At 37.7% G+C, this 11,128-nt stretch overlaps 1 protein-coding gene across 1 annotated transcript; it reads left to right on the top strand.

Annotated features, from left to right (window-relative positions):
* The first annotated feature begins 3,396 nt into the window (after positions 1–3,396).
* Positions 3,397–9,844, top strand: LOC116163268 (phenoloxidase-activating factor 1-like). Its single transcript, XM_031477138.1, has 5 exons — positions 3,397–3,643; positions 7,625–8,120; positions 8,969–9,162; positions 9,210–9,305; positions 9,356–9,844. The coding sequence occupies exons 1-5, from the start codon at positions 3,541–3,543 to the stop codon at positions 9,664–9,666; spliced, it is 1,200 nt and encodes a 399-aa protein (XP_031332998.1). The 5' UTR covers positions 3,397–3,540; the 3' UTR covers positions 9,667–9,844.
* Positions 9,845–11,128: the final 1,284 nt, after the last annotated feature.

The following is an 11,128-nucleotide window of genomic DNA, read 5'->3' as shown; positions in this document are numbered from 1 at the left end:
CGGCATTGCATTTTTTTTGTATTTCATTTTATGAATCTAACTAATATTTGACATCAAGAAACGTGTAAAGAAAAATTGACTTCGAGTGCCTTTATTTTCATTAATGTTTAATTTGATCAACTAAAGTCATATGCGTATTTATTCGAGTTCAATCCAACCAGACCATTAGATTTTGGATTTCAGATTTTAAGAAGAGATAAAATGGCAAACTTCCGCAAGGTAAGGAGTATAAAAACATTGTTATTACTGAGTTAGCCGTGGGTAAATTAAAAAATAATTGTCATATTTTTGCCAGTGCCGTAGACCGGTAGACGTTCAACTTTATGTTAAGCAAGCGAGGTCTTCTACCCTTGTAAATATAACAAAGCCTGTTACATCTTATGAAACGTTAGTAGCCGTTGACCTCAACAATCACGCTGCATCTATACAACATTTATAACCTAAATATCAGCATAAAGGCCGATTCTCACTATACATAACGTTTCCACACCATATCCTTTCCATAACCATTCCGTAAATTATTATACCTATGAAATTGACCTTTAAGTGATATGTGCGTAAGACATTCAGCCGCGCGGTAATACACATTCTCCTTTCCGTTCACATATGGAAGGCGAATGTGTATTAGCGCGCGACTGAATGTCTTACGCACATATCACTTAAAGGTCAATTTCGTAGCCTATAATAATTTACGGAATGGTTATGGAATGGATATGGTATGGAAACGTTATGTATAGTGAGAATCAGCCTTAAAATAGTTATCTATTATACAAGGGAAAAAAGTATTAAATTTTAGCTCGAGGGCGATTACTTGTTTTGAAATACCTACCTAATTTTTACATTTTGTATTTCGTAAAAGCAATGGTGCTGACCGCTTAACAGAAATTAACACTTGCATATACAGAAGGTTTCATGACTAATGGTACAATACGTTAATGTTATAGATTTGTTCATTTTAAACAGAAAAGTTCCTAAAAACATGTGCTCAATTCTCAAAGGTATCTGAGATACAGCCAATAAATGCATAATAGTAGTATATATCACGCTTCAGCGGCGAAGAAGTAAAATTCCGAGTGATATAAACCAGAACTCTGTAAATGCGCAAGTCTGGTCATCAAAAATGCGCCAAACTCACTTTTTCGGTATTGATAAACCGCACTGGTTAATTTCCCAAAAAGATCGCATTATAACTTTGCCATAGGAGCGAGCACTTGTATAGCGTGTTTATACCCCAGCCACACACTTGTCGAGTAGCAGGGGAAGTAGCGTGACGAGGAGGCAGAGACGTAGTGTGGCCACATCACTCGCAATGCCGCACGTCATGCCCTCGTTCTGCCAACCGCTCCATGTTTTGTCGGTTTTTTGGGCGCGAGTCAAAGGATCGGCAATACGAGCGCGAGGGGCTGGCTACATAATCGCGCGAAGCGCTGGCAGAAAGCATTATCCTTATTTTTTAGATGTTATCCAACATCTGCGTTAGTGAAGACGACGAGGACGTATCTCTTTTTAGGAAATTGATGTAATTAGCACCAAAAATTCATAGCCAACAGTTTCGACATCCATCGTGTTGCACAGGCAAATGCCAAATGCGAAGTGAGGCGATTAACGAGTAAAGGAGTGTGTGGACAAAGAGCGAAACATCGCGGCAGCACGTAGAGCAGGGCGATGGGCAGTGCGAGGAGCATAGTGTGGCTGAGGCATCATTACTACTGCTATACACGTCCGAATAAAAGAAAGTCTATATCTGGGGAATTATTATAGTAATAGAATTTCCACCAATGATGAAGCAGATGAACACACAACTTATGATACAGACAGATGGTCAGACTGAAAGTAGCGCATTTTTTGAAATTTTGTTTGAGTTGCGCTAAAAAGGATGTACTCAACACCGCTTAAGATGTAGAACCAAGGAACACATAAGTAGAATAGAAGGACAAATTTTTTTAACAACTTTTTAAAATTATTTCCGTCTCAAACGGCAGGTATGGAGTGGAACAATTAACACAAGCTAAGCCCGTGTTACAATTTTCAGCCAGGATACGATGGAGAAAAAAGGTTCACCAGATAGCTCATAGACTAAAGGGCGTAAATTATGGTAAATTGAAGCATGCCCATTGTAACCATTAAACAATAGTGTATCTTTATTCGCTTCAGTTCTTGTCAGATGAAGTAGCATCGTCAGGGTTGTCAATGGTCATCTTTATTGCTTACAGAATAAAGATATAAATATATCTTCACTAGATTTTTTATTGCTTCCAAGTTTTAGTTTTTTTCAAAGGCGTCCGACATATTGTTGAAAGCTATGACGCTGCACCGTCTCTAGAAAGTCCCGCCAGTGGCCCCTCCGCCCTTTCTGCCCTATAACGCTACGCCACTGTCTCGCTAGACAGTATAGCGCCGACGGTGCACTGATTTGGATCCTTTTTAATTTATTACCATACAAAGGAAGATATTTGTAACTGCTTATGTCCCAATGTTTATCTACAAATTTGGATATAGGGAATTTACCGAACACCACGTCGAATAGGTAAATAGAAACTTAGTAGACACTTAAGGTGGGTCCACACCAGTGGCGGATCTAGACATATTTTTCGGGGGGGGGGGGGGCTGCTTTTGTGGATTTTCAAAATTAAAAAATAAACGCTAAGTTGATTTTTTTATTTATAGAGAGTTCATGCGCGAAAATTGTACGCCGCTTTAGGGTAAAAGGTTGTCCATGCCAATCGAGGAAAATGATGTAAATTTTTTATATGGACGGGGGGGTCACCGGCCCCCTGTGACCCCCCCCCCCCTAGATCCGCGCCTGGTCCACACCAATAAACATTTGCGTTGTGTGTTAAATTTTGAATTTTGGCACACAAATTTGAACATTAGGCGGATCCACATTGGTAAATATTTGCGTTGTGTGTTGAATTTGACACAAATTTGTACGCCGCACGAAAACGTACGCAAATACATAATTTCGTGACGAACAAAGCACACTATCCACTATGCTGTCGGTTTTCCAGTCAACTCAAACTTCAAAGGGAATTTGCACCGCACAAGGTTCTAATGTGGACTTGTGCATGTGAATGTGCACACGTGGATTCAGCAAATAGAACACACAACATAAATATTTACGTAGTAAATACGTGACCATATTCAAATTTGTGGGGCAAATACTTTTGCCAAAATTCAAAATTCAACACACAACGCAAATATTTTTCAATGGGGATCCGCCTTAGAAAGGTTTACGTAGGGAAATGTAGTTAATTCGGTCAATTAGGTACAAAATTGTTGTTTATCATAGCATTCATAGCGTACCATCCTCCTATTACTGGCGACCTTGACAACCATTTGGTGATCGGAATTAATAATTTGCCTCCAAATATCAATGCAATGACCCTGTATAATTAGTACTAGTGCGATGTCTAGAGCTATGGTTAATATCCAAGTTCGTGGAATATCAAGTCGGGTACTTTACTCATCACATCATGTACACTCATTTCATCAAAATATGTTTGCGTAGTCTTAGGGATATTCGTGTAAGCGGCATCGAATATGTTGAAATTTTATAAATACGCGACACGAAGTAGCATGACTGCATTGTGGTTCTACGTATGTGTGTTCCTACCATTGGTGTTTGAAAAGTGCAACACCGCAGGCAAGTAAATTACCAATATAATATTTTGTTTTGAGAAAACTTTCAAACGTAACTCTCTCGTGTGCTCTTCTACTATTAAAAATGTAGATAAATGAGATAACTTCTAGTGAAGGTCAATTTGTCGTAAGCGACCTTTGTAGTAACGGGATTTACCAGCAACGCTTGAATTCTCTGACATGAATCCTAAAATAAATCCATGTCTATGTACGACGTACGTACATTTTTAACGGGTTTTTCAAGAAAGATGCAGCTAGCAACTCCGTGAATTTCGTTGCGCCCGCCGCCCGTACTCCGCGGGTTGGGTTTGAGATCTCACCACTGAGACCGCCTACGCGTTAATTTTACTTAATTGGGCTATTTCGTGGAAATAAGTTTTTAGTGAATTTTTAAGATTTAAAAAAAATTTGGTATTGTTTGCGTTTTGTCCGTCCGTCTGGCTGTCCGCCCGGACCAACTTCTGAGGTTTTAAACTACTCTTAGGGGAATGGTCCTAGAGTACTAGAATTTTCTGCAATAGGTGTGCCAGACGGCCATCACATGGGAGTTCTCACAAAAGCAAAATGAATCGTCCGGACGAGACATATCTAGTATAAGCGAATATCTTGAAATCGAAATATCGGAAGAGGGTATTCTCAGATGAGAAGATCTAGACGAGGCACATCTACCTACTGGCGATGCGAAAACTTAATTGTGAATATCTCGAACATGTTCGAGGAAGGCACAAAGGGAAAATGCAATATTTCTGAAAATTTCTCTAACGTCTTCATTCTTCTTTCTTTCTCCTATAGCGTACATTTTATTTTTTTTATATAGGATTAAATTTCAGACGTATTGATGTATACTAATTACGCTAAAAATATTTTAAAAAGATTTTTCTAGGAGACGAAAAGAACTTTTCAATGAAAGAAGATGTGTTTCAAGAACATTTCGAATCAGATTTCTAATAGGTATATCGAGAAAAATGATTTGTAAGGTTTTCAAGGAGCTTTGTAGACAAATTTGTAACAATATTTCTGTCAAAGAAGATTCCTAGATAAATTTCTTAACGAACACGTCACATATTATTTAATATTTCAATGTATCTTTTTAAATTTTATAATTTCTTATTATACATGGAACCAATCTATTGTAATGTAAGTTTAATTACATGGTTTATTTATTTACAATTATTATCAATCATTATTAATAAACAATAAATGTATAACGGGCTTGAAACGAATCGACTTATAACAGCGCGAACTATTTATTACTTCGGCGTTGAAATTGGAACTGTCCTGAAACGCAATTTCATTTCCTTATACCGTAAAGTAGAGTGTTCTCGACAGTACCGTCCCGTCGAGGTCATGAAAGGACAGTGGTTGACCGGGCCGGGACAATGCAGGGCCGGGAAACACATACGAAAAAATAATAAAAATAATGTTGTAGAAATGTAGTTTTTATTTTTTCCACGTAGGGTGTACCGCTATTTTTGTCTATGAGGACATGTTTAACCAAAGGGTTGCATCACATTCTAAAAGAGTGTAGGTACACTCCTCGGTACACTCTATGTTGGTGTCCGGTAAATACCGGAGTAGTATAGACCAACTTAAGACCTTCTGCAGAGGCACCTCTAAATAGCATTATGCGGGTCACTCTGTAATTGGGCGTATGCCTGTTGAGGGCCCAAAACAAGAGAGGGATAATATAATATAATATATGCAATTAATATTCATCTAATGAACAATTATCCTGTAGAGACTTTACGCAAAGTATAGAGATTGAAATCCAAACCTCTGTCAAAACTTAAAAAATACCACAGGAGCATTTTAAAGTTTCGAAAAATTGATTAGGATTTCTACCAAGATTTCAATAAACTGACAAATAAAATAAGGAAGTTTTTTAAAACAAACTGTATGATAATTTCAAAGATTTCAAAAAAGCTCCATGAAAACACCGTTAAGATTCCTATTGCCGCCACTGTCTTTTATAACGTCACTGTATACCTAAATGTGTTACCCATGCAATTGTTGTTGTTAAGAACAAATCATAAATTACCTCATGTTGGAAACAATTTGGAACCAATGTGTTGTACAGTTTTCCTGTTTTTTTGGATGTACCATCTGCATCTGACAAAATAGCAAGAATTTTATTCAAATTTCATTGCTAAGTATTTTGGAAAAATATTTTCTTATCCTATACAAGGAGAAACTTACATTTTCTCGACTCTGTGAGGACGCGAAAGAAGACAATTGCACGCATGGAGCGAGAAAATTCAATTTTGTCGGCTAGGCGAGAAAAAAAATACGCCTTTTATGTAAGCTAGATGGCGCGGTTGTAATAAAATGTCAAAGAAGTTATTTCTTTTTAATTAAATAAGAAACAAAATCGTCAACACTGATTTAATAATTAAATTTACCCTATGTTCACTTTATTTTACTGAATTCAAGAATTTATTTAATTACCGCGAACCTATACCTATCAATGTTTCGTGAATTTGAATACTTTCCCAATATCACTTGACCAATTCAAACGTTTCAAACTTAAGTCATAATCTCCCATTTACTTTCAATAACGAGCATCTGTGTCAATACATTTAACATCAAGATGTACTTTGCACTGTAAGTAGAACACCGCTTATCCGCAATAAGTAGCATTTTAACATACGAGACTACCCCGAAGTTAGAATGTGTCACAAATGTGTCCAGTGTGACTGTAAGGAATGAATAAATCTATTTATAAAACACATTTTTTAAAATACAAGATCATCAAGGATTTAAAGTGTGCCCATTGCGCTTTCGTCGCTAAGCATAAATCCAGTCTTAAAAGCATCTAACATTTGACAAGACATGGATCCTGTCAAGGATTTAAAATGTAACCGGTGTGATTTTGTCCCTGAAAACACACATTCAATTTTAAAACACATTTGTTAATACACAAGACCAGTAATAATTTCAAATGCGCCTGGTATTAATTACAACCCCTTAAATCCCGTTATTTTCTAAGGAAATAATCACGCGCCAGTGAAATGCCGGAAATGTCAACTCAGTTCGCACATGATCGGTATTCTCCACTTGCATCTCTGCTCTGTTGCACCGTGACTCCCTTCGGTGACTCCGCACTGTGCAATCGCAAGCGCGCTAGAATTTGACTTTGCGTTGAACTGTATTATAAGGGAAAGGGGGTAAATCTACGAGTAAAAAATATACTCGTGGGCCCACGTAGATTGCACCGTTTCGTAAAATTTTTTTCGCGTAGTCAGCAGGAAACGTGGAAATAAACAAAACAAACGCGTTGACGTTGACGCGTTAAAGCAAATCCAAATTCAAGCGCTTGCGGTCGGACGTTGTTGAGGGATTAATTTTAAATGTAAGTGTATAGGATAAAAAATATTGTGTGCACCACGGCACGAAAGTTGTTTTCCGGGCCTCAGGAAGTGGCCAGCCTCGGCTGCGCCTCGCCTGGCCATATATCTTCCTTCGCCCCGGAAAACAACCACTTTCCCGCCTTGGTACACAAAGTACTATTAAATGCACTCATGGAAAAATATTGATTAAACAAACATCAATTAGTGTTCTACTACTTTGCAGTGCTGAGATTTGTCATACGATATACGCAAATTAATTTTTTTTAATATCATACGAAAATGGCTAAACAGGTCTTTATAAATTTACAGTACTACATTCTTTATTGTTTATTTTACATTTAAATATGATAATGATAATTTTTTACATATAGCATTTTCCCCATTTAGGTAATTCGTTGACATCAATGTTTTAAAACAAAGCGTGACTTACTAAATATTCTGAGCATAGAGGTCGGTTGTGGCGCACAAAAACGAATTTACCTATGCTCCCCTTTTAAACCCTTACAAACCATGTTTCACAATGTCGGCCAGTATAAGGGAATGATGGTGGTCAAAATCCCTTATTGGGACATCTGGGGAACAGTGATGATCAAAATCGCTATAGGTTCCCTTTAATCGCATAAAATTTTTGGTTACAGAACGAGGGTCAAAATGCATAACTCCAAATCAAGAGGTAGCTTCCTGCACACCAATAACTACATGTCACATAATTAGAGACGCTATAACAACTCGGAACCAAAGCGCTATAGAATTTGCCCAAAAATCGCAATGCGGGCACGACACCGAACCATTAGTCTGTTGCGGTACCTCGGCTTACTCCGCGGAACCGTACTATTTCAGTTACTTTACCAAGGCACCTGCAACGCCTCCTCCTAAAAAACTAATACCTGGTCTGTCGTCTGTATCGACAAATACACTACCTGACAGAACGATATGCGGGATTGAGAGAGAGTCACAAAGACTAATAGGCGCAACAGTAGCGGCAATAGACGAATTTCCGTGGATGGTTTTAATTCGATATAATAACGACCAGGGAGAGGATGTTGGATTTAAATGTGGAGCGACGTTGATCAATAACCGATATGTTTTGACGGCAGCTCATTGCATTTTAACATCTCCAGAGCCGATCTCTCCGTAAGTATGTTTCCAATATACTATACTCGTATACCTAATTTTTGTTGTTGTTACTTTGGTTGCCATGTGAATGTAACATAAAAGCTGCTCTATTTTTAATTTCGTTAAAAATGATTCAATTTTGATGAAATTTGTATGAGACCTTCTTTAAATAAATTCGGATCGATTCCGAGAAAATGGCTACCGGGAAAATCCCCTGAGCGCCTAGGAATCGTCGCCGTCGAATGCGGGTGAATTTAAAAATTCGCCCCCCCCCCCTCCCCAAACGATTGTAGTACGGCGTCGAGGCGCCGGCTAGAGTAGGTGTAGGGATAGTTGGCGCAACTTTCCACGAGGTGAAACAAATTTCTAAAAATCAAATTTAGTTCGCATTTAAAGTAGAGGGTAAGAAGAACCTAAATTCAAATTTTCAAGCAAATACGTCGAGGTGCGAAAAATTACACGCCAAAACGGTCATCTACTGGCCTAATTGAAAAGTGATTGATCTCGACACGTGTGGTGGGATTTAAAGTTAAAATTTAAATGCAGTTGGATGGGCCCACATTAGGACAGCTCTAAACAGGTGCTATGAACTTTAAAGGAACCGACGGGGGTTCGGAAGCATGTTGCCTAGCATATCAGTTACTTAGGCTTGGTGATTTGCAGTAGATGCAGTGAGTTGGTTGTCCTTAATTGTGTGGGCTATGGGGCGTGGTGAATGATTCTTCTTACAAAATGCTGCCTTTCTGTTTCTCATTTACACTAATACTGATGTGGCTTTCAGTGGATGTATGCGGTATTTTACTTTGTGTTATTGAATAGAAACTATTGGACATTGTTTCAATTAAATCTGTGCTTTCTGATTTTAGAGTCAGCGTACGATTAGGAGAATGGAAGATTTCGACAGATACCGACTGTGTTTATAATATTGCCATAAGTACGTGCTCCGATTCCGTTGTTGATGTGAAAATTGACCAGCAAACGCCGCATCCATATTTTAGCTCAAGCAATGGAAACAACGATATAGGTCTCTTAAGATTGGAAAAGGACGTCCTATATACAGGTAACCACATTTTAATCGAAAATGAACCAAATGTGAAACTTTTATAGATTTTATACGTCCGATCTGCCTACCCGCAGTTGATGTGCCCCCACCTCCAATTGGGACCCTGATGACGGTTAGTGGTTGGGGTGCCACAGAGGAGGGTATGCGAGTTAAAGTCTCCTCGTTCGGCTAAAAAGTAATAGTTTTGTAGGCAATCAAGCGGATATTAAATCCAAAATTGAAATACCGCTTATTTCAAATTCTGATTGCGAAAAAACAGTTTCGAAATACACTCGTATTACTCCAAACCAGGTGTGTGCCGGGGGCGTTGAAGGGAAAGATGCCTGCAAGGGAGACTCTGGGGGCCCACTCATGAGGACTTACGTTGATGACACCTCTCAATGGTATCAGGAAGGAGTTGTTTCCAGAGGCAGAGGTTGTGGAAAGAAAGGATTCCCTGGTGTTTACACGAGAGTTGCTAGATATGTTAATTGGATTTTAAATGTAATTGCGGAAGGATAATTGTAAGATTCATTGTGTTTTTATATCTTCTGTATATTTGTAATAGCACTTAAGAATTGTGTGGGCAATCGTTGGTTCTTTATAGCTTGTTAACCTTAAGTATTTGTTAGCAAAATGACCACAATTATTAATGTCTTAATAGTTATATGTGCCATGGGATAAACATTTAAGTACTGTCTTTCGGTTAGTTCGTGTAACGTCAAATCCTTATAGTAACAAGCGTTCTGGTCAAATCTCCTGTACTTGGCAAACAAAAAATGTATGGCTTCTCTAACATTGCAAAAGATATTTCCAATGTTAGTAATTTTGGTCAATGATATTAACCTTAATCATTGTAGTAGAACTGAGCATACAGCTGTATACTTTTTGAATTTTGCGCGTTTTTACAAATTAAAATCATACGGTCACATCAACAACCTTAACGTTCATGTTTCAACGAAAAAATTTCATCTAACTACTACCGCAACAATTATTGAACGCCCATTACATTCTCAAGTATGATCTCTTAGTATAGCCCGGTGTCCTAATCTTTAAATAGCGAAAGGTGAGGGGTGAAAGATTAGAATAAAATCGAGTGGTTGATTGCGAAGATATTTGCTCAAAATGACGTGAAATACTCCGAAATATGCTCCTACTAATCAAAGTGTTCTTATAAAGTGTAATTGCCAAGATCTGAAATTCTGCGATGGACGAACGGGAGACATTCAGGCAAAGAACACTAGAAATACAATAAATATAAAGGGTTTAGGCGACTCTGAAGTAAATTTGTTGTGTAAAACGGAGTGTGTAAAGTTGCCTAACCTCTTCAAAAGAGCATGTTACAAGTAGAAAGAGATGATTGAATTTGTCCCATTCTATTTGGTGTCTCTTTATTTATAACCTTTCAATGGAGTTAATTATAAATGCAAGGAGCCTAATAACACTTGCCTAATGAGCTTTTCTATTGATATTAATAAATTCATCTTGTTTATTTATTGCATGGTAATTAAAATACTATTAGTTTACGTATTTTCCTGTTTAGTGTTTATTCAAAGGATTTTGCGTTTTTCAAGTATGGATATTTTTCTCTAAAGCAATATTTTGCATATGGTGCACTATTATTACCGGCGATTGTAAATTAGGCCGATGGTTAGGTACCTCATTATTATAAAGTACCTATATGAAAATTTGGTCGGTGTCCAATTTAGATTGAGACACCACAAACCGAAGCAATCTAGTTACGTTTGTTGATATACAGGAGGAAAGCGAAAGTTTTAGGTTTTGTGATGTTATCATATCTTGCTACCCATGCAAAATAGAAGAAAGGTAATAACTGTCAGTTTTAGATATTTTTACGTAGAATCTAGTGGACTAGTAAAAAAAGTTTTGGACCACTCTGAGATTTGATCCGAAGTTGGTGTTTTTTAAACACCGTATGTTTCATAAAATCAGTTGTTTGCTTTCTTTGTCCTAATTACACTGA

The sequence above is a fragment of the Photinus pyralis genome, unplaced genomic scaffold (assembly GCF_008802855.1).
Source record: "Photinus pyralis isolate 1611_PpyrPB1 unplaced genomic scaffold, Ppyr1.3 Ppyr1.4_LG2, whole genome shotgun sequence".
Lineage (NCBI taxonomy): Eukaryota > Metazoa > Arthropoda > Insecta > Coleoptera > Lampyridae > Photinus > Photinus pyralis.
The sequence above is the reverse complement of the archived record's forward strand: the minus strand, read 5'-3'. Positions and strand labels throughout refer to the sequence as shown.

Coding starts and splice junctions, on each gene's coding strand:
- LOC116163268 (XM_031477138.1), top strand. CDS start 3,541: ATGTTGAAATTTTATAAATACGCGACACGAAGTAGCATGACTGCATTG. Junction 3,644..7,624: donor TGAAAAGTGCAACACCGCAG/GCAAGTAAATTA, acceptor TTTTGGTTACAG/AACGAGGGTCAAAATGCATA. Junction 9,163..9,209: donor AAAGGACGTCCTATATACAG/GTAACCACATTT, acceptor AAACTTTTATAG/ATTTTATACGTCCGATCTGC.